This window comes from Gorilla gorilla, chromosome 23 (genome assembly GCF_029281585.2).
Source record: "Gorilla gorilla gorilla isolate KB3781 chromosome 23, NHGRI_mGorGor1-v2.1_pri, whole genome shotgun sequence".
NCBI classification, from domain to species: Eukaryota; Metazoa; Chordata; class Mammalia; order Primates; family Hominidae; genus Gorilla; species Gorilla gorilla.
The window spans coordinates 31,348,362-31,372,390 of record NC_086018.1 but is presented as its reverse complement, the minus strand read 5'-3'; the positions used below and the strand labels follow the sequence as shown (position 1 = coordinate 31,372,390).

The window sequence follows — 24,029 nt, the reverse complement described above, 5'->3', positions numbered from 1 at the left end:
ATGGACTCACAGTTCCACCTAGCTAGGTGGAGGCCTCACAATCATGGCAGAAGACGAAGGAGGAGCAAAAGCATGTCTTACATGGCGGCAGGCAAGAGGGCATGTGCAGGGAAACTGCTCTTTATAAAACCATCAGATTTTGTGAGACTTATTCATGATCAAGAGAACAGCACAGGAAAAACCCACCCCGATGATTAAATTACCTCCCACCAAGCCCCTCCCACAACACCTGGAGATTATGGGCACTACAATTCAAGATGAGATTTGAGTGGGGACACAGCCAAACCATATCGGTTCCAGTCTGAAAGGAGGAGAAGACTGATGTCCCAGCTCAAATAGTGAGCCAAAAAAAAAACAAAAAGCAAATTTCTCCTTCCTCAGTTTTTTGTTCTATCAGGGCCTCAATGGATTGGACGATGGCTCCCTGTACTGGGAAGAGCCATTTGCTTTGCTGAGTCCACTGATTGAGATGCTAATCTCATTTGCAAACACCCTCACAAACACACCTAGAAATAATTGTTTCACCAAATATCAGGGCACACCATGATCCAGTCAAGTTGACACATAAAATTACCTACTACAATGCCATTACAGCTTTTGTTTCATTGATCCTATGCAGCAAGTATTATTATTTTATTTTAAGAGGTTGGAAAATAGAGGTTCAAATATAGTAGGTAGTTTGGAGTAACAGAAAAGGCAATGGTTTGAACCTAAGTCTTACCAGATCAGTGCCTTGCCCCTGCCCAACAGCACTCTTGATCTCTGCCTGGTACTTTTTTCTGGGGGGGGGTGGGTGGGGGAGCGGGGACAGAGTCTCACTCTGTTGCCCAGGCTGGGGTGCAGTGGAGCAATCTTGGCTCATCGCAACCTCCACCTCCCATCTGCCCAGTACTTTAAACCCAATTTAAAGTGCCTGTGTTTCAGAATAGTCCCCTTTTCGGGTCACTCCTTGAAGTCTAGCCAGGAGGACCTGCCCTTGGCCTGGCTTCGTCTCTGGGCTGTGTTGTCTGTACCTTCCCTGTCCTTGCCCCTCAGGTTGTGTGACAATCTGCAGCCCCATATTTAAAATCTTGTTTCTTACTCCTCCTTCCCCCATAGAGGTTCTGTTTTCATCCAGCCTTCTTCATTGGTAAGGTGACTCTTTCATGAAGTCTAAACCAGATGTCTTTTATAACTGAATGAACACATGCAATATACCTTTATCTCCATCATTTCATCTGTCCTGATATTGACCACAACTTTGCAAAGTACTTGTGGTTCTTTGCAAAGTACTTAGGTTCAAACACCCCTTGAGGGGCTGTCTCTGTGATATTAGGCAACTAGGTGCAGGTTACATAGCAACTAAGTGCAGCTCAGAGCTGGAGCTGGGTCTGGCTTGTAGGTTTGTCTGCTCCTCCTTTTCTCTCATGTGTCATAATCCCGAAGATGACAAGGAAAAGGACTTGTGAAAATATTGTCCTTCTCTTTGAAAATCCAAACAAGGGGATAACAGCGGGAGCTTAAACTCCTTCAAGAAAAAATGACAAGCTCTTTGTCCCTTAGACAAAGAAAAGGGGAATATGTTTCTCCATTCCAAATCCCACATTAGTAGAGCTTTTATCATTGATTTACTGTAGACAGACAGAATGTGAGGATTATTGAGAATGTCATCATCATGATTTCCATTCTGGAACCAAAGGGCAGCTACTGAATACTAACTGCGTGCCAGGCACTGTGGCACTCCAAAAGAATAATAAGTCAAGTTACCTACCAGCCTGGAAATTGACATCCCAGTGCTGCCAGGTGCAGGCATGTAAATAAATAATTACAAGAAGCATGCGATGAGTTCTCTAATAGAGCTAACTGCAAGAGCCTGTAGAGCACTGAAGAAGGACCTAGCAATTGCCTAGGGTGTTATGTTAGGAATGCTTACAATGAGAATCAGAAAACTCAATATGCAGTGGCTTAAAATAAAGTAGGGGGTTTGAATTTCTTACCTGAGAACTCTAGAGTAAGCAAACACAGACACTGGCTCATAGGAGAGCAATGTGTTGACCTCTCATGGTCACAAGATGGCTGTCATGGTTCTAGTCGTCACATCTCTGTTTACGATAGAAAGGTGAGTGAAGTGAGAAGAGGACACTAGCCATATGTGAACCTTTTTATTAGGAAATCAAATGCTTCCCTATGTAACTTTTTGGGCATTCCTAGGTCACGTGGCCACCCCTGGCTGCAAGGTAGTCTGGGAAATCAGAGACTTGGATCATCATGATTGGCTTGGATCTTGGGTCACGATCCATTCACAGGGGCAGGGGACATTGCAACTACAAACAAAGTTAGTGTTCTGTTAGGAAGAATGGGGTGGAAGGGGAGACACGCAAGGAGGTGTCAATGTGAGTGTTCAGGAAAAGCTTTGCAGAACATGTGCATTTGAGCTCAGCCATGAAGGATGAGCTGGCACTGGTAGAAAAGAAGGTAGGAGGCCAGGCGCGGAGGCTCACGCCTGTAATCCCAGCACTTTAGGAGGCCGAGGTGGGCAGATCAACTGAGGTCAGGAGTTTGAGACCAGACTGGACAACATGGCGAAACCTTGTCTCTACTAAAAATACAAAACATAGCCAGGCGTGGCGGCGCATGCCTGTAGTCCCAGCTACTCGGGAGGCTGAGGCGGGAGAATTGCTTAAACCTGGGAGGTGGAGATTGCAGTGAGCTGAGATCGCATCATTGCACTCCAGCCTGGGTGACAAGAGTGAGACTCTGTCTCAGAAAAAAAAAAGAAAAAGAAGAAGGAGGAGGAGGAGGAGGAAAGAAAGAGAGAGAGAGAGAAGAGAGGAAGGAAGGAAGGAAGAAAGGAAGAGAAAAGAAGGTAGGGCATTGTAGAGAGAAAATAAGGACATTCTAGCAAGGGGGAGAGCACATGGAAAGGCACAGCATCATGAGAGACAGGTTTAAGAAATACTAGGATTGCCTTTTAGCCTGGATATAGAGCTGGAATCATAAGTGGGAGGCAGTTTGCATCAGGCCTACCTATCAGGCTAGGTGTTATTCTATGGATCATAGAAGGTCACTTGGAGTGTTGAGATGGAGACCCATTTTCTAATGCCTCTTATCCCAGTAACTTGGAAGAGATAAGATCCATGTTCTTATTCACCTGGCCATTTGCACACAGGCTCTGATTTCTTCACTGTTTTGCACCATTAATTACTTTTATGAACCCTCTGGGGTCTAAGTGCATCAGAAGTATTGGCTGGACTCTTTCCACAGCCTTGTCCTTGCACTGAGGTCTTGTTTCTGCCTTTGAACTGCTTTCTTCTGTGCCCTTGATGGGTGATAGAGTTTCTCGTGTCTCCTTTAATCACATGGACTTCTGCTGCCTTCCCAGATGATGTTTAAGTTTCCTGGACAGTAATCAATTTCTGTCAATTTTCTCTGGCTCAGTAGAGGCCGACTCCAAGTCGGCACATATACTCAGCCTTTATAGGCATTTCAGATCCAATCAGATCACACCCATGGGGCCCCTGATGCTTGGCAGCTCCTGCAGCCCACCTGGCATGCAACTTCCATGCCTCCCTCTCTCTGCTTCCTGCCAGACTGGAGGCTCTGCCTGTGTATCTGGGAAATCCTAAATCATCCTGCAGCCTTAGTATCCCAGGGGTGGGTATTAGAAGGGGAAAGTAGGTTTCATTTCTGATCCTGTCATCTTTTGTCAATCTCATGTTCATTTAATGATGACAGATATGGGAGAAATAAGGGACACAGAATTCTAATTTTTCTATCTGCTTGGGTTCAAATCCTGACCCTCCTACTTTCTAGCTATGTAACTTCAGGCAACGTGCTAAACTTTTCTCATCTGACAGGTAACATAGTAAGAGCATCACTTGTCTCATGGAGTTGTGTAAAGAGTAAATGAGCTATCAGAAGCAAAGTTTTCAGAGCAGTGCCTGGCATACAGTAAGTGTCTGATACATGTTAGCTGCTAATAATAATTATTATTATTACTACTTGATAATGTGCCTCAGAAAGTGGAACAAGTTATCACAGATTTTCATCACAATCCTTGTAGATCCACATGCACTTATCAGCTCCTTACAAAAATCTATTTTGGGTGCATTCTTCAGTGTCACTCTGTCTCAGATGTGAAAGCCTGTCAATAAATGCCTACACCACCAGCTTTTCCTGCCCCCAAGCCAGCAATGATGGCTGATTCTTTCCCTCAAGGGACCAGGACAAGACATTCTTTAGCAGTCACCAGCTTGCTGCCCCCAAGCCAACAATGATGGGTGATTCTTTCCCTCAAGGGACCAAGACGTAACATTTCTTAGTAGTCAGACAAGCACTGATAAAAATATATATATATATCAGCAACACAGATCCTGAGTCAGATTTTCAGAGTGAGAGATGTGGTTTAGTGGAAAGAGCAGTGGCCCAGGAGACAGAAGCTGGCCTCTACTTCTACCTCTGCTGTGTGACTCTCGGTAAGTCACTTTCTGACTCTGGGTCTTGGTTTCTTTCCACTTAATGCGCCCTTCCCAGGAAAAATCACCAACAGCCTCTTTAAATGCACATTATCATACTTGTAGTTTAAAATGGACAGTTTTGTGATACCTTCCTCTCTAAGTTGTAAGTTTCAGGAAGAGAGTATGGTCTCTTGTGTGTATCTCTGCATTCACAGCCCCCAGATCAGTGTCTGGCACAAAATCAGTGCTCATCTTACTATCTGTTGAATAAATAAATGAGATATAATAGAAAGAAAATCATTTCTGAGTGTGATGGTTAAAACTGAGTGTCAACTTGATTGGATTGAAGGATACAGAGTATTGATCCCAGGTGTGTCTGTGAGGGTATTGCCAAAAGAGATTAACATTTGAGTCAGTGGGCTGGAGAAGGCAAATCCACCCTTAATCTGGTGGGCAACATCTAATCAGCTGCCAGCAAATATAAAGCAGGCAGAAAAATGTGAAAAGGAGAGACTGGCCTAGCCTCCCAGCCCACCTCTTTCTCCCGTGCTGGATGCTTCCTGCCCTCAAACATCAGACTCAGTTTTGGGACTTGGACTGGCTCTCTTTGCTCCTCAGCTTGCAGACAGCCTATTGTGGGACCTTGTGATCGTGTAAGTTAAGACTTAATAAACTCCTTTATATATCTACCCTATTAGTTCCGTCCCTCTAGAGAACCCTGACTAATATACTGAGCAAGACAGATCTGATTTTGTTTTAAGCTTGAGCATGTACTCACTTAGTGACCCTGGGCTAGTCTGAGGCTCAGACTCATCCTCTGTAAAACGAAGATAATAATAGAAACCACCATACCAGGTTGTTTTGATTGAATGTGATCCCACAATCACATTCATGAATTTTGAGGGAGAGTGGGAGACAGTTCATTACATCTAATAAGCTATTCAACCCCTGCAGGAGAGAGTAAGGACAGTAGGGGGCTACTGAGGGAAAGGTGAGAGCTATTTTGTTTCCTCTATAATCCCATGATCACATTCAATGTAGAGAAGTAAATAATAGGTATTATGTATTTAATATCATATATATGTATATGGATACATACATACATAAAAAACCCTGGCCTGGCCGGATGCAGATGCTCAAAGTGCTGTAATCCTAGCAGTTTGGGAGGCTGAGGCAGGAGGCTCACTTCAGTTTAGGAGTTTGAGACCAGCCTGGACAACATAGTGAGACCTCAGCTCTACAAAAAATAAACAAAATTAGCTGGACATGGTGGTGTGTGCCTATAGTCCCAGCCACTCAGGAGAAGGATCACTTGAGTCTGGGAGATTGAGGCTGCAGTGAGCCCAGATTGCACCACTGTGCTCCAGCCTGGGTGATACAGCATAGACCCTGTCTCTAAAACAACAAACAAACAAACAAACAAACAAAAAACACCAGCCTAATGTCTAGCATATAATGGGTATTAAATACATGATAGCTATTTAGGTTGGTGCAAAAGTAATTGCAGTTTTTGCAATTTTAATGGCGAAAACCGCAAGTACTTTTTGTACCAAACTAAATATTATTTATTTAGATCCTAGCACAAGGTAATGGAGTATTCTATGTCCTGATGATTAAAAACTCAGGTGCAAAATGTAAACCTGAATATACCTTAATAGATTTTTGAATGGGCTTGCCGATCAGAGGGAGCTGGATTGGAAAGCACTCTTCAGAACCGCCTTTGCTTGCCTATTACCTCGCCATCCACTCCCCCATCTTCCTTCTTATGTAACACCAGCACTTGCCTGTAGTGAATACACAAACTAGACAGATGCAGAGCGGGATGAGGCTTGATGAGCTAACAGACGGCTTGGGGTGGGTTGTGGGGCACCAGGAGACCTGGGTCCTAGTCCCAACCCTGACTTGGCACAGACTCACCATGTGATGTTGGGCAGACTCATTTCTCTGTAAATTTCACTCTCCTCATCTATAAAATGCTCAGCCCTTTAGGACTAGATATGATAGTAGTTAAGAACCTCAGGTTTAGGCTTTAGAGTTGACTTCCAGTCTCAGCACTGCAACTTACCAGCTGTGAGATATAGGCAAGTCACATACCATCTCCATAAAGTGGACAGTGGGATTCAAATGGGCTTGTTTGGAGGATTTAATGAGACCATGTCTCTTAAGTACCTGGCAGATTTGTGCACAATCCATTAAGCTTTGTTTGCGGGGTCCATAGGCCAGCCCTTCTTTTCACTTAGTTTAAGTTTCTCCCTGTTGAAGAAGCTTGCATTTCCTCAGTCAGATCCACATCCATCAACCTTCCTGCTGGCTCAGCACTTGGCAAGCACTGGAATCATTCGCAAAGACGACACGATCCCCCCACTGGGTGTGAGTGACACCAGCCCACATGCAATTATTTTAATGCATGGCCCAGGATCTTATGCCCAGATCAAATGTGTTCTCAGGGGAGAGTCTTCCCTCTCCTACCCTTCAGAAGGCACAAGAAGAAAAGCACATATTGCACACTCATACGTCCCTGAAATGTAAGCCTCATCAAATAGTTTCATCCCTGCCAGCCATCTCTACCCTCCTGAACGCTGAGTGCTTGCTTTCTGACTGATGGCAGCAGGAAGGAGAAAGGAGGGCAGAACTCCTCCTTCCCTGCCCCATCTTTGAGAGGGTAGGAAACCCACACTTACGGAACCACTCTAACACGGAAGCACTGAGCTAGGCATTTGTTTAACCCTCTTACCTACTTTGTCAGACTTGCTGATCCCCACCTTGCACTTGAGGAAACAGGTTCCAAGAAGAGAAACGAGTTGTTCAAGGACACACACAGCTAAGTAAAGAGCATAGCTGGAATTCAGACCTCGGCTGGTCTGAGGTTCATAGTTCTTACTCTGGCTACTGTATCATTCGTTGTTGGTTATGGGAGTTCGTGGGGATGTGGTTTGGACCAAATAGGTTTCCCATAATTCACTGTGCCATGAGAGAGAAAACTGGTCTTCTAGAGCAGTATTTATCCAGCCAACTTCAATGGGTATTGCTAATGCACGTTCCCAAAATAGAGGACAGAGGGAGCTGGGTCTTCCAGTCCTCTCTTCAGATGGCAGGCTCTGGACCCTGCTGCAGACTCTCATAGATGGAACCCAACCCAAGGAGGGAAACAAGAAGTGACTGAGCTGTGGATACCCAGTTCCTTCCCTCAGTGTCTTAGTCCAGTCTGGCTGCTTGATGTTTATTTCTCAGTTTCTGGAGGCTGGGAAGTCCAAGGTTAGGGCGCTGGCAGATTTGGTGTCTGGTGAGGGCATGCCTTCCGGTTCATAGTCGGCACCTTTTCCATCTGTCTTCACATGGTGGAAGCAAGCAAGGGAGCACTTTGGGGTCTCTTTTCTAAGGGCGCTAATCCACTCACGAGGGTTCTTCCCTTGTGACCTAATGACTTCTGGAAGATCCCACCTCCTAATGTCATCACCTTGGCGATTAGGCTTTCAACATGTGAATTTTGTGGGGGAATGGGAGAGTCTATTACATTTGATATACTGTTCAACCCCCACAGGAGGAGAGAGTAAGGGTAGTAGGGGGCTATTGAGGGAAAAGCTATTTCATTTCCTTTTATAATCAGACAAAGCATGAAACAGAATGTTTTAAAAGCTTGGCTTCTGTCCTCCACAGTGTATAGGAAAGAACGTGGGCTTGGGAATCAGACATGCTTGTGTTTGAAGCCTAGCTCCCATGTTTACCAGCCAGGTGGCCATAGGCAAGTCACTTCTTCACTGTTTCTTCCCCTTTACAATTGCATGCCTTGCTAGGGTCATTGTGAGGACTAAAAGAAGCCAATGAATGTAAAACTGCTGGTGAAGTGTTCAACCCATGGGTGAGCCCCCCAGGAGAAGGCTCCCAGCCAAGGGCATGAGCAGTGGCCACTCAGTACAGGCTTCCCTTTCCTGTCACAGGTGTCCCATGGAGGGTTCTCTGGGGACTGTGCTCAGGTATTCACGCCATTGCACTGGGCTGAGCCTTGCCTTGGTGTCTGCCAAGGAGCATTGAGAATATGATCATATATGACCAGGGCCACCTCACAGTGCAGTCCTCATGGGGTCTTTCCCTGGCTTAGCTGTTTTTGATGGTGTGTGATTTCCCTCACCTGGACTCAACCTGTCCCCTTGGACCCTCTGCCTCCACCCATCATTCAGGGTTCAGCTTATGTGGCTCAACTGTGAGAGACCATCTGATTGGCCCAGCCATCAGTCTCCTGGGTCCTTGTGTGCTGATCTCAGACACAGTGCAAGCCCAGTGAGTAGTTAAGCAGGTGGACTCTGGAACCAGGCTTCAGAGGTTCCAAGCCTACTTTTCTGTGACCACAGGCAAATTACAGAGTCTTTCTGTGCCTCTACTTCCCCATCTGTAAAATGGAGTTAATAATCATGCTGCCCCATAGGCCTGTTATGAGTATTAAATAAACTAATACAAATTATGTCTTGTTGATCATGGTTATTCTATAGTAATGATGAATCATTTTTAATACTAACAATGAATGCCACCAGATATTAATAATAAATTAAGGTGCTTTCTTAGAATAAATTTTAGTACTATTAAATATTCTAGGCCAGGCGTGGTAACTCACACCTGTAATCCCAGAACTTTGGGAGGCCAAGGTGGGAGGATCACTTGAGCCCAGGAGTTTGAGACCAGCCTGGGCAACATGGCAAAACCCCATCTCTACAAAATACAAAAACTTAGCTGTGCATAGTGGCATGTGCCTGGTCCCAGCTATTCAGAGGGCTGAGGTGGCAGGATCACCTGAGCCCAGGAGGTCGAGGCTGCAGTGAGCCAAGAGTGCACTTTGTTATGACCATGTCATAAACAAATAAATAAATATTTTATAAATATTTTATTGCTTTTCCCAGATTTTTTTTTCTTGTGCATATCTCGTCTCTCCAATCAAACTGTCTGCAAGGCCTTCTGTCTCGGCTGGAAGTTACAGCGGACTCTTAACCATCATCCTAGGCTCTAGTTTTGCATCTCCCATCCTGCGACTTGCATCTTCTTCATTATGAATAGAGTGATCTTTCTGAAACCTAGAGTTACGGATGTTCCTCCTGCTGAAAATCTGCAGTACCTACAGTCTGAGTGCTGACCATGGGCCTCTCAGGTCCAGGGCATGACCCCACGACGTCACTACCAACATTTTTCCGCCCCTTGTGCGGAAAGACCCCATATCTTTCCGCCCCTTGTGCTCCAGCTAGAGCACTTGAGTTCTCATGTTCCAAATGAGCCACCCCACCCCACACAACACATCTTCCCTCTGTCCCAGGCCCTGTCTCCCTCAAGCTCCAGCACAAGCATCTTCTTCTTTGATGCTTCTCTGATCATTCTTCAGCTCTCATTTCTTCTTCTTCTTTTTTTTTTTTTTTATTTTTTGAGATGGAGTCTCGCTTTGTTGCCCAGGCTGGAGTGCAGTGGTGCAATCTCGGCCCACCGCAACCTCCACCTCCTGGGTTCAGGTGATTCTCTTGCCTCAGCCTCCTGAGTAGCTGGGATTACAAGCACCTGCCACCACGCCCAGCTAATTTTTATATTTTTGGTGGAGACAGGGTTTCACCATGTTGGCCAGGCTGGTCTTGAACTCCTGACCTCAGGTGATCTGCCCGCCTCAGCCTCCCAAAGTGCTGGCATTACAGGCATGAGCCACCGCACCCGGCCTCTCATTTCTTCTTGATCGTCTCTCCATTATCACATTCAAATTACCTGTTTGTGGACACTTTTCCCCAACTGATCATGAGTGTGCCAAGGGAGGGACCCAGTGTCCCATGTCTCTGGCTGCTTCCCAGCCCTCTATACTCTAGGCACTCAGTAGTCAGAACCACCATCTACTGAGCACTTACCATGTGCTAGGCATTATTTACATGCTTTATAGGCATGAACTTGTTTATTTTTCAAAAAAGCTGTATGAGACAGTGTATCATTCAACGTCCTAGCTGGAGGCAGAAACCACAGCAATTATTTGAACAGAGAATTTAATCTTTAAAAATAGTTATAAGGCATAAAGTGTTCACTTGGTACGGGAAGCACTACCCTAGAGCTGAAGAAATAGGAGGAGGAGGTAGGAATGATTAAAACCTGGGGCCAGGACCCAGACCTGTAGGATGGCATCACCAGCCGATTCCAGAGGCAGCATCACTGGGCCGAGAAGTAGGGACAGCGAAGCGTGTTCTGAGTGTGGGAAAAACTGCAGAATGGATGTAGCTGCTGCTAAAGGAAGGAGGTGCCACTGCTGGGCTGAAAAAATGGGACTAGGGTGATGCCCACAGGGACAGGAAGCAACAGGAGGAGCAAGCGCCTTTCTCCCCTTCCAGACCCTTCATGTCCCAGTCATGCTCCCTCTGGGTGCCAAGCAGGTGGCCAAGCAGAATTAGGGTTTGTAGAGTCGTAGCCTAAGCATCACATCTTAGGGCTGAGAGATGACAATGTAATAACTGGCACAGATTATTCCCATTTCACAGATGAGGAAACTGAGACACAGAGATTCAGTCACTTGTGTGAGATTAAAGGACTACCTAGAGCAGAGTCAGGGTTTGATCCCAGGTGACCTGGCCCCAGAGCCCTTACCCTTAACCACTCTGCCAAAATGTTGAATGAGTGAATGAGCAGACCCTCAAATAATGCTTAGCCCAGTGCTGAGCCATGGCTTCCCTACAGGTGTGAGGGACCCCCACCCCACCCCTGCCATACCTGACCACTTCCTTATCTCCCTGCCAGGTCATTCACTGGAACTCCCCCAAGAAGCTCCGGGTGAAGAACAAGCATGTGGAGTTTTTTCGCAACCTCTACCTGACCTTCCTGGAGTATGACGGCAATCTTCTGAGGCGGGAACTGTTTGGCTGCCCCAGTGAGGCTGATGTCAACAGTGAAAACGTAAGTGGCTCGCAAGGCTGGACAGGGAAGGGGCGGCTTCTCTGCTCATCCATCAAGGACCTCCCCCTTGCCAGGCTCTATGTCAGGCTCATGGCAGGACCTAGGTGAACACAACGCCATCGGTGCCCAGGGTCCACCATCTAGTGGGGGAGAGAGGTACATCAGCGGGTCCTTTGCATGCTCATCACTGTGGATGCAGACAGGGTATGTTTGGTCCAGACGAGGTGAAGTCAGAAGTGAGTTTCCAAACAGAGGAAACAGAATGAACAAAACCACCAGTGAAAGGAAAGATCAAGTGTCTCTCATAGCCAGGAAACACCAGTGTTTTTGTGGACATGATACCCACATGGGAGACCCAGGATTCAGTGTAGTCAGTGCATGGGGAAACACAAAAAGAGCTTTTCACAAGTAACTGGCTCCTTTAGGGTGAGCATGGGTGAAGACAGTGTTAGGTAGGTACTAAGTCACCACCATAGCTACAGTCTACTATAGCTATTCCTGTTTCTCTGTTTCTTCACCACTTATAATTTGTTCATATGCTGTATCTCATTTGATGTTCATAGAAACCCCCTTTTTTTTTTTTTTTTTGACAGAGTTTCACTCTGTCACCCAGGCTGGAGTGCAGTGGCATGATCTTGGCTCACTGCAACCTCTGCCTCCCGGGTTCAAGTGATTCTCCCGCCTCAGCCTCCCAAGTAGTTGGGATTACAGGCATGCACCACCACACCCGGCTAATTTTTTGTATTTTTAGTAGAGATGGGGTTTCACCTTGTTAGCCAGGATGGTCTCAATCTCCTGACCTCATGATCCGCCTGCCTTGGCCTCCCAAAGTGCTGGAATTACAGGTGTGAGCCACCAAGCCCGGCCAGAACCGACTTTTTAGAGTTGAGTAAATTGAGGCACAGAGAGATTAGGCAGGTTGCCCATGGCCCCACAGGAAACAAGGAGCAACGTTGAGTCTGGTTGTGAGTTTCTTAGGATATAGAGAAGAGGCACTTTAACAGAAAAAGCAGGGCATGGGGAGTCAGGCTGACCTGGGTTTGGCTTTAATTCCTTCCAGTTACTACCTGTGTGATCTCAGATAAGTGACTCAACCTCTGTGCTTCATTTTCTTCAACTGTCAAATGGGGAATAAAAACTTTTGTGGGGCCAGGCGCAGTGGCTCACACCTGTAATCTCAGCACTTTAGGAGGCCGAGGCAGGCGGATCACTTGAGGTCAGGAGTTTAAGACAAGCCTGGCTAACATGGTGAAACCCCATCTCTACTAAAAATACAAAAATTACCAGGCATGGTGGCAGGCACCTATAATCCCAGCTACTCGGGAGGCTGAGGTAGGAGAATTGCTTGAACCCGGGAGGCGGAGGTTACAGTGAGCCGAGATCATGCCACTACACGCAAGCCTGGGCAACAAAGTGAGACTCTCTCAAAAACAACAAACTTACATGGGATGTTATGACAGTAGCTGAAAAGTTGCATGCAAAGCACTTAGCTTGGTGTTGGCCCTGTGTTACATGCATAGTCAATATTTGCACTCTGCTCTTTCCTTGACCCTTAGTATTAGACACAGAAATACCTGGTTCATTCCTTTAGGCAGCAAACATTTACTGAGGACCTTCTACTTATTCTGCACACTAAGTATTCATAGATGAAAAAGGACTTTTGTTCCTGATCTCATGATATTTATATTCTGGTGGAGGAGACACAGTTAATAACTAAACTCTCAGAAAACAATGATCAGCCAGTGGCAACTGCTACATAGCAATGTATTAGTGAGCAGCTCCACTGGTTTAAGGATTTCTATGAGGAGGTGACGTTTAGTCTGAAACCTAAATGACATGAATGAGCCTCCCAGAGAAGAGCAAAGGGAGCACGTTCCAGGTAGAGGAAGTAGCTGGTGCAAAGGCCCTGAGGCAGGACAGGTTCGGGGTGTGGAATGGAAGGATGGCCAGTGTGCCTAGGAGCTGGTGGGGAGGGAGGGCTCAGGTAGGCAGGAGCCAGATTGGTAGGAGGTTGTATGTTGGGTTTCAGATTCAGAATTTTGATTTATTGTTGTTGCTGCTGTTTTTATAGTTATTCTTTATAGTTATTTTGGATGTAGTGAGAATTCTTTTAGGCTCCCAATGGCAGGGAAGGGCACCTGTGGAAGGACCAGAGGCATGTACTCGCCTGGCCTTTTATCAGGATGACCCTGGTCACAGTGCGCCCCTGCTCTCTGTGACTGGGTCCCCAAGTCACAGTGGATCGCCACTGGCTCCGGCCCTTCTCCCCATCACCCTAGAGGCCTTCTCAGCATCTGCCCTCCTTTGCATCTGGTGATAAAGGAAAGAAAACCATTAAGCACTGGAACTCTTTCAGATTCTGGGAAGCACTTAGAGGCTCAACAAACACTGTTCTTTCAGTTTTTCCTTCAGTTCTCTTTGCTCACATCAGTATTTGTCATCATCAAGATTTGAGTGCCCATTCGGCACATTTTTCCAAACGTTAAATGGAAACTGTTCTCGTACCTCGTTTATTTCCCCCCTCCATGGAGAAGGCTCCCATAAAAAGCCTTGCAGGATGAAGCCGTCAGTTAATCATCTGTATCGGTGCATTCTCATGCCATGCTGCTGCTCAGTGTCATAAGAAATGAGACTCCTTTTATGAGTGACTCACCAGCTTTTCCTACCATCTCCTTCCCCTGGGGGGATCGGCGATGTGAAGAAGTCGTCGGTGGTCTTTCTCGGAATCCGTGACCATATTTATTTGCTCAGGAAGAATGCGTGAATGCTGGCCATCTGCCAGGAGCCATGTAGCTCACGGGGGTTGAACTTAGAGACTGAGCCCGCCCCTGTATGTAAGTGGCCTGCCGCTTAACAACTCTTAGAGATGCCAACAGGAAGGGCCATCGGGGCCCAGGAGGCCCATGAATGAGAACGCAGCCTGCTCTAAGCAGTCACCATGGCTGTCATCCCAGTCTCTCTCCCCTCTCTCCCTTGACCACTATGCATGGGCCACATCCACCTCCTTTCTGTGCCTTCTACATTCTGGGCTCACCATAGGGCTTTCGTGCTTGCTGTTCCCACTGGCGGGAACACCCTGACCCTCTGTGTTTAAATGTCTCAGCTGTGACATCACAGAAACTTTGCAATCCCCTACCCCCACACAAAGTAACCCATGAAGTCACTGTCTATGACATGCCCTGTTTCTTTTTGTTTGGTGGTTTGTTTTGTTTTTTTTTTTTTTGAGACAGAGTCTTGCTCTGTCGCCAGGCTAGAGTGCAGTGGCGCGATCTCAGCTCACTGTAACCTCCGCCTCTTCGGTTCAAGGAATTCTCCTGCTTCAGCTTCCTGAGTAGCCAGGGCTACAGGTGCACACCACCATGCCCAGCTAATTTTTGTATTTTTAGTAGACACAGGGTTTCACCATGTTGGCCAGGATGGTCTTGATCTCTTTCATGATCCACCTGCCTCGGCCTCCCAAAGTGCTGGGATTACAGGCATGAGCCACCGCACCTGGCTTTTTTTTTTTTTTTTTTTTTTTTGAGATGGAATCTCGCACTGTCGCCCCGGCTGGAGTGCAGTGCCGCGATCTCGGCTCACGGCAACCTCTGCCTCCCAGATTCAAGCAATTCTTCTTGGCTCAGCCTCCCAAGTAGCTGGAATCAGCAGTGCCTGCCACCATACCCGGCTAACTTTTTTTGTATTTTTAGTAGAGACAGGGTTTCACTGTGTTGGCCAGGCTGGTCTTGAACTCCTGACCTCAGGTGATCCACACATCTCAGCCTCCCAAAGTGCTGGGATTACAGGCATGAGCCACTGCACCCAGCCCCTGTTTTCTTTTTGTCAGAGCATCTACTCCTGTTTACAATTACCTGGTTCATATGTCCGTTTCCTACGTTTTTTCATAAATGTAATACCAGAACATAAGACTCTTAAAGACTTTGTAGTGTTCACCTCTGAGGTTCTCCGTCCTAACATAGGATAGAACCAAGCACATAATAAGCACCTAATAAATATTTATTGAGTGAATGTACTAAGTAAATTTAAGAAGTAAGAATGAAGTACCACCAGGTAAAGGGAAGAGCAGATGAAGAAGTGAACTGTTAAAAGACAACATGCTGGAAGTTCATGTACCAGAGCACAGGCATGTTGGGGGCATGGCTAGGAACAAAGCTGACCAGGAGGCGCCCTGACTGTGCTGAGAAGCTTGGAGTTTCTCCTCAGGGCAGTGAGGAGCCGCTGAAGGGTTTTAGTGATGGGCAGATTTATATTAGAGAAAAATCACTCAAGGTAGAGGATGAAATGAAAAAGACAAAACTGGAGGGACCACTTAAAGGACATTGCCTCGGCTGAGCACAGTGGCTCACGCCTGTAATCCCAGCATTTTGGGAGGCTGAGGTGGGCGGATCATGAGGTCAGGAGATCGAGACCATCCTGGCTAACACGGTGAAACCCTGTCTCTCTAAAAATACAAAAAAATAGCCGAGCGTGGTGGTGGGCGCCTGTAGTGGGCGCCTATAGTCCCAGCTACTCAGGAGGCTGAGGCAGGAGAATGGCATGAACCCGGGAGGCGGAGCTTGCAGTGAGCCGAGATCACGCCACTGCACTCCAGCCTGGGTGACAGAGTGAGACTCCGTCTAAAAAAAAAAAAAAAAAAAAAAAAAAAGGACATTGCCCCATCCCAGGCAAAACCATGATGGGTGGGGCTCTGATCTCTAGGACAGTTGCGGTGGGAATGGAGAGAGCAGATGGATTGTTTTGTGGGTGCTAAGAACATGAGAGCAGGTGCAGCTAGCACTCGTAAGTCAAGACAAGCAGGTTCCTGTGCACTGCTCCAGCCCTGTTCCTCTGCTGGCAGGGGCTGGGGCTAGGGCTGGAGCTGGGGCAAAGAGAGAGTCTGTAAACATTGCACTCCTGAACCACAGCTCTGTGGGGAGTTTACCACCTGGTCTTCCGCAGCATGTCAAGTGTTATCTGCAGACACAACCAGAGGGAAAGGGTATGATCTTGGATCCAGCCGAAAGCCTATGCTCCCAGCTCTGTGGGAAGAGGTCATTAGAGCTGTGATAAGTTCACAGATGGTGGTGAGTCTGAAAGAAACCAAGTCAGGAACCTCTTCTTTGGACTTGAGATCCTAGATGGGAGCAGGCTCTGATGGCAGTGTCTAAGTGACTTAAGACTCCTTTCATCCACTGTATTAGTCCATTTTCACGCTGCTGATAAAGGCATACCTGAGACTGGGTAATTTATAAAGGAAAGAGGTTTAATTGACTCACAGTTCCACATGGCAGGGGAGGCCTCACAATCATGGCGGAAGAGCAAGGGACGTCTTACACAGTGGCAGGCAAGAGAGAGAATGAGAACCAAGTGAAAGGGGTTTCCCCTTATAAAACCATCAGATCTCATGAGACTTATTCACTACCATGAGACCAGTATAGGGGGAACCTGCCCCCATGATTCAGTTAATTCCCACTGTGTCCCTCCCACAACATGTAGGAATTATGGGAGCTACAATTCAAGATGAGATTTGGGTGGGGACACAGCCAAACCATATCATCCACCCAGTTGATAATTCACTTAGTCGCCAGACACAGGGCTAGTGTTCCAGCAGGCAGCATTGCAGATTAAAGCTCGGCTCTTGGAGTGACTGTTGAGTGAGGGTTACAGACAAGCAGAGGATTATTAAGTAGTGCGGTTAGTGCCAGAGTAGTGGTAGTGCTTTGAGAGCACATGGGAAGGGCATTTTACACAACTAGGGAGAGAAGGTGCATCGAGGAAGACTTCCTGGAGGAGGTGAGAATTAAAGCTTGAATAAGTAGGAGTGAAGCAGTCTGAAGGGTAAACTTCGTGGGTGGGAGGGAGCAACATGAGCACTGGAGACCAGGAGCCAACACAAGCATGATCACTCGAGGACCTGCTGGGAGTTGAGAGTCAAATGAAGTCAGTGTGAGAACTATAAAAATGGCTGCACAGGCCAGGTGCGGTGGCTCACGCCGGTAATCCCAGCACTTTGGGAGGCCGAGGCGGGCAGATCACCTGAGATCAGGAGTTCAAGACCAGCCTGACTAACATGGTGAAACCCCGTCTCTACTAAAAGTACAAAAAGTAGCTGGGCATGGTGGCACGTGTCTGTAATCCCAGGTACTCGGGAGGCTGAGACAGGAGAATCGCTTGAACCTGGGAGGCGGAGGATGCAGTGAGCCGAAATCATGCTATTGCGCTCCAGCCTGGGCAACAAGAGCAAGACTCCGTCAAAAAAAAAAAAAGATAAGAAGAGAAAGAGAGAGAGAAAGAAAAGAAAGAGCTGCACAAGTTAATTTTTGCATTATTTTAATTTTTTCACTGGGAAATTGATAATGACAATAAGAGTATGAGCTCTCTGGTAATCTGAATCGCTCATTTAATAGACACATGACCTCAGAGAAGTCCCCTAAATGCTCTGAGCCTTGGGTTTACCATCTGAGAAATGGGTACATGACACCATTGCCATGGGGTTTTATGAACAATTGAAGGCCAAAAAAGAAGGACTTGGCACCAGGAACACAGTGTGCCTTGGGATGAGTTTCTTCACAGACCCCAATGCCTGACCCGTGTGATCATAATCCACTGTTCCACACATAGGCTTTAGGTTTTATTAGCAACTCTGGTAAAAAGACATAGCAGAGAAGGGAACCTGTAGAGTCTCTGAGAAATCTGTCTGTAAAGCATGTGAGAGGGTGTCACATTTGCTCTAAGTCAAACAATCCCAAGTATCCCCACTGATTCGGAAATTCAGGGTAGGAAGAAGAGGCTATTTGGTTTGCCTTGCTGCCAAAATAAAAATAAGGACATCCAGTCAGGGATGTAATTCTTCATCAAGGAGCCAAGATGTGAGGGGCAGAGCCCCATTTCAGAGCCACTGGTTGGGCTACTTGCTCTAGGACAAGACAGTTTGATTTGCAAGAGAACAGGCTTCCCCAGTGCTATGGAATGACAGTAGCTAACTGGCCACAGCCACTTGTCTCTCATAGTTTGGGCATCTCTCCCTGGAACTTGTAAATTCTTTATGTAGTGCAGTAAGCATTTGGTATGCATTGGTTATTATGAGTTGATTGATTGACATAGGGATGGAGGTTAGAATTCTATACCTTAGCATTTCTCTCCCTTTTCCTCAACAACCCAGCCCCTCAAGAATATCCAAGAAATGGCAGGGTGCGGTAGTTCATGCCTATAATCCTTGCACTTTTGGAGGCAGAGGCACAAGGATTGTTTGAGCCCAGAAGTTTAAGGTTGAAGTGAGCTATGATCGATCCGCTATACTCCAGCCTGTGTGATGGAGTGAAACCCAGTCCCTAAAATTAAATTAAATTTAATTTAATTTATAAAAGAATATCCAAGAAACCCCAGGACTCTCCCAGAACATAGTTGGATAATCAGAGCTATTCTCTACCGTTTTATCTATTCAGGATCCTTCCACAGTATCCCTAATAGGCTTGCATCTGGCTTCTGCTGAAATCCTCCCAAAGACAGAGAGCTCACCACCTTCCAAGGCAGCTTACTCTGCTATTGGAAAGCTCCAGATGCTAAATTGTTCTACCTCATGTTGAGCTGAAATAGTCCCCTCTGTAAAGAACCCGCTGATCTGAGCCCTGTCCTCTGGAGTCTAGGTTTTGTTGGGTTTTTTTTGTTGTTGTTGTTCTTTTTTTTAATGAAACATAAGGAAATAAGGATCCTTCCACCTCCCTAGTACCTGACAGCCCAGAAGATAGCATAGAAAGTTTCCATTCAGTTTGCTATTTAGAAACATGCAATGCTCCCTAAGTATTGTATTTGTAGGGTGATTCTTTATCATCAAGAGGGTCTTGCTCCACCTAAGGGAATTTCCAACTAAAGGAACCTCATCTTTTTAAGTGCAAAAACCATTGAAATAGATGGGTTTTAACCAATTTTGACAGGAAACTTGCTGCTAAAGTGTATGCCATTCCTTTAGTAAGCAAACACTAAACTCATTTTGGTATTAAACTAAGTTTACAATATTTGATGACTGTGGTTACATTGAAAAGGCTGGAGGAGGTGGGGGGGTTGTCCAGAGGAGGAAAGATACTGTTTAACCTGGCAGGAAATGGCCCCAGACTATTCACTGCTTATTCTGTGGATTCCTTTCTGACAGCTGTCACTTTCTGCTTATCAGCTTCAGAACAACCCTTTCTGGGCTCGCCTCCTTGTTCCTTCTTTCCAAGGCAGCCAACGCCCCCTTCCCCCCACAAAAAAAACCCACAAAGGTATTTAATTTAGAAAGACTGTTGGTAAAAGAATGATCTGTTGTTATGTTAAAAGCTAGATTATGAAACATACCAAACATCCACAAACTACAAAAAAAAATACACTGGACACCAGTGAATTTTTGAATGTGTATGGAATTGTAAGTCAACAGTCAGTGTCTCCAACCCCTGCCCACAGCAGACATCACTAATTGATGACTGCATTATTCACCTATGCCCAACTTCTTTATCCTCCTCAAAACAGCACTCTGAGTAATCAGTATTGGTCTCCTAGCCTCCTAGTGATAGCAGGGAACCAAAGCCTGCTGGGTATCCCTACGATAGGTATTAGTCATTCTGGTCTCTCCTGCATGAGCACAGCTCTTTGTGCTGTTCTAAGACCTTTCTCTGCTTGCCTCTAGCTTTTGGGAATTGGAAATTTTCTACAGGGAAAGAAAGAGAAAGGGAAATATAACTTTAATCTTCACCACAAAGAGAGGGAGTCATTATGAGTCACATTTCACAGATAAGGAAAGGAAGGCTTCAAAGAAATGATTTACTTGTTCAAGACCACACAACTCCTAAGTGCTGGGGCCGTGATTAGAAACCAGGTCTACCTAACTCTAAAGCCACAAGACAAGGAAGTGCTTCCCAAATGGATGTAGCTATGTATGTCATATTAATGTAATAGTAAGTTACATTATTACATATATCCAGGTTATTCCACAATTCTCCTAGTTGTTATATGGATACGGTTTTCTTACTCTTTCACTAACCCTTCAAGGTAGTTCCTGTTATCTCCTTTTTTATTATTTATTTGTTTTATTTCATTATTATTATTATTATTATTTTGAGAGAGAGTCTCGCTCTGTCACCCAGGCTAGAGTGCAGTGGCACAATGTCGGCTCACTGCAACCTCCGCCTCCCGGGTTCAAGCAATTCTCTGCCTCAGCCTCTCGAGTAGCTGGGATTACAGGCACCTGCCACCATGCCAGGCTAATTTTTGTATTTTTAATAGAGCTGGGGTTTCACCATCTTGGCCAGGCTGGTCTTGAACTCCTGACCTCGTGATCCACCCGCCTCGGCCTCCCAAAGTGCTGGGATTACAGGCGTGAGCCACTGCTGTTATCTCCATTTTATACAGAAGGAAATAGAAGCTCAGAGAGGTGAATTCATAGAACACGTTGGTGGCAGAGCCGAAGCCGGTATCAAGCCCTGATTCATAGTTGAGTGGTCTCTCTACGACTATTTAAAATACTCCTCTATCTAAAATTGCAATGCCTGTCCCATACCCCAGCACTCCCTCTCTCCAGGGCTCCTTCATTTTTCTCCATAGTACTTATCACTAATATAATCATGACTTATTTATTTTTGTTGATCATGTCTCTACCCACTAGAATGTAAGCTCTGTGACTACAGGGCTTTTTATCTGTTTTATTCATCAGTACATCTTCATTAAAGAGTGCCTGGCACCAGATCCATGCTCAATAAATCTTGTTGAACAAATGAACTATAACAAGTCCTTTTCTTGAAGCATTTGTGGTGTGCCAGAAACATCCCTCCACTTGGACTCAGAAAATTTGGCCCAAGCTGGGCATAGTGGCTCATACCTGTAATCCCAGCACTTTGAGAGGCTGAGGCAGGAAGATCACTTGAGCCCCAGGAGTTCTAGACCAACCCAGGCACCATAGTGAGACCTCGTCTCTGTGAAAAATAAGCAAACCACACATGCCTGTGGTCCTAGCTACTCAGGAGGTTGTGGTGGGAGGATCACTTGAGCCTGGGAGGTCGAGGCTGCAGTGAATCGAGACGGCACCACCACACTCTAGCCTGAGCGACAGAGCAAGACCCGGTGGCCCTAGACCAGATCTATGATTTTAGGCATAACTCTAGCCTTACATGAACCTCGGTTTTCCCATCTGTAAAATGGTCAGTAAATGCACCCACACCAGGCTATTTGAGGAGAGTTAAAGGGGTTAAAGTATTCAAAGTGCTGCACCATCTAGGCAGTTATAGTTACGAGTATTTTCCAGAAAGCTTGTCTTGGATACCCGCTCTCTCAACTGCTGGGAGATCACTGCCTCACCTCTGAAATGAAGAAGGCTTCCAAGCTTAACTCTCTCACGCTATGAAGGTGACAGGCCACTTCCAAGGCCACGTTCCCTGACACTAAGCCCACTAAGAGGAAAAAACAACAGCATCACCTCAACTAGAAGTTAAAAATAAGACACATATAAACAGATTCTATAACATTGTATGGCATCACCCTGCAAGGCAATGCCAAGAAACAGATGGCTCTGTGGAAACAGCTGTATCTCAGAAGAATCCCGGAGAAAGCCCAGAGTGCATTCCTGCTCTCACGTGCGAGCCGCATGTTGCCAACTCTTCAGTCACGCAGCAGAGCCCAGGATGGACAGACCCAAAACCCTAAGACAGGCTAGGCTACTCAAGGCCAGTCTCCAGGGACCCTCCAGGAATGTGTTAAGCTCCAGAGAGAGGGGGTGAAGGGAAGAGGAGCTGTGGGATCAAGAGACTCAGTGGATACAAGTCTGGGCCACGGTTTCCCCTTGTGGCCTGGCTGCTTTGATCCTGTTCAGCTGCAACTTACACAGAGCCCTGTTTGACCCCTCTAGGCACTGGTTGTCATCTCTCTGCACTTGCCAGGTGTTCGGCCCTCCCTTGTCTATAAAGCAGCTCCCTCCCTTCCTCTCCTTTCTACCATATCTCCCTTTCTCAAGTAGCATCTCTTACTTGTACAGTAGATAAGAAGGCAGCTCTGGAATGAATTTGCCTCATGTGAAATCCCAGCTGGACTGCCAGCTGTGGGATTCCAGGTGATCTGCTTAAACTCCCTGCACCTCAGTTTTCTCATCTGTACGATGGAAATCAGTTATTCCTATCTGATAGACTTAAGAGGAATCAATAAAGTAAGACAGGGCCAGGAGCTTAGAACAATGTGGCAGATGGCAAAGGCCCCCCAGAATTAAGGTTTGTGTTATGATTGCACTGTGTTTGTAATTAGTGACTGGCTTCATTGCCTCTCCTCCTAGACCATAGGAATAATACAAGTGCAGAAGCAGGAGCTCATTCCCCATTCCTAGCACAAGACTTGGCATAAAATAAGAGCCTATGAATTGTATGTGATGCGTGAATTAATACTGATAACTGGGAGGGAGGAGACCAAGCCTTTTTCTTATCTCCTCCAAGTCGAGGTCAGGGCTGGGCAGACCCTCTCTGAACCTTCACTCAACAGTCCTGAATGCAGCCCCCTACCTCACTGCAAAAGAATGAAAATGGACTCATAGTTTGGTTTCCTTAGTAAAAAATGCTTTGGGTTCCTGGAACTTGTTGATTAATACACACAGCAGGCAACGAGGAAGGTCGTGAGCTTTTTCTGCCTGTCTGTGTGGCTTAATAAGATGTAACTGCTTTGTGGAAACCACAGGGACAAGCTCTGGGTTAGGTTTCAGGAGACCAGAGTTGGAGCCCCAGCTTCTCTGAGCACCTTGGGCCCTCATCTGTCAACTGAGGGCCCTAAGGGGAGCCTTGCCTGTCTCATGCAAGCATTGGGGAGGAGTAAAAATGAAATAGTGGATACGAAGCCACCAAAAAGTGAAAGCAAGTTGAAAGTGCAAAGCAACATGCTTGAGTGGTAATTTCCCCATCAGTGATTTCACCCATTGCCCCAAGACATCAGAAGGAGGGGTGTCACAGGAAGAAAGAAACGGGGCCTCCCAGACTCCTTAACTGGTCCATCGTACTATGTCTCCATCACTTACAGGCTACAAGCATTCAAATGTGCCTGTTAGTCAAGGTAGCACAAGCAGCTGTAATGTGGCTCAACCTGCTGGAACCTTGCGGAAAGTCCACATGGGTGTTCATGATTGGCAGGTAGCTTTTCTGCAGGTTGAAGGACCCAGGCTCCTTTTGTCTTGTGGCTCTGCCCTCCACAGAACCCCAGCCTGCTCTACATGATTCTCTTGCTCTGGCTGTCAGCCAAGAAAAGAAGGTGAATAAAATTTGTTCCTGAGCAAGGCTTCAGAGTGGTGCCTGTACTAGCCAGAGCCTTTCCAGACTCCAGTGGCCAGAGCTGTATCACGGAGTTCTTCTTAACTCCAAGGAGGCTGGAGATACAGCCTAGCTCTGTGCCCAGGAAGAGAGCAAAATATAGATATTGGTGAGCATAGGATGTTTCTGCCACCGTGTGAAATACATGTGTTGAGTCCTCTGCAGTCACAGAATCGTTTACTGTTAGAACTAGAAAGAAGCCCAGAGGCTGACCAACTAGGCATTGTAGTGAGTTGGTTACCTGCAAGAATTCAGAGGAAATACACCTGGGTTTGAATCTCAGCTACTCAGTTCGCGCATTGTATAACCTTAAGCAATGGCTAAACCTTTCAGATGATGGATGTCTTCTTCTATTAAAGAGGACTAAGAGTGGTTTCTGATCTATAGAGTTGATGTGAGTCTTACA

At 46.3% G+C, this 24,029-nt stretch overlaps 1 protein-coding gene across 7 annotated transcripts in view; it reads left to right on the top strand.

The window, feature by feature from the left end:
- The window catches only part of LARGE1 (LARGE xylosyl- and glucuronyltransferase 1), a 759,370-nt gene that overhangs the window by 574,722 nt on the left and 160,619 nt on the right, over positions 1–24,029 (top strand). For all 7 annotated transcript variants that reach the window (XM_055375362.2, XM_055375363.2, XM_055375361.2 and 4 more), the window contains one exon: positions 11,181–11,336. In XM_055375362.2, the coding sequence (XP_055231337.1) occupies positions 11,181–11,336 (156 nt within the window). The remainder of the gene's footprint in view (positions 1–11,180; positions 11,337–24,029) is intronic.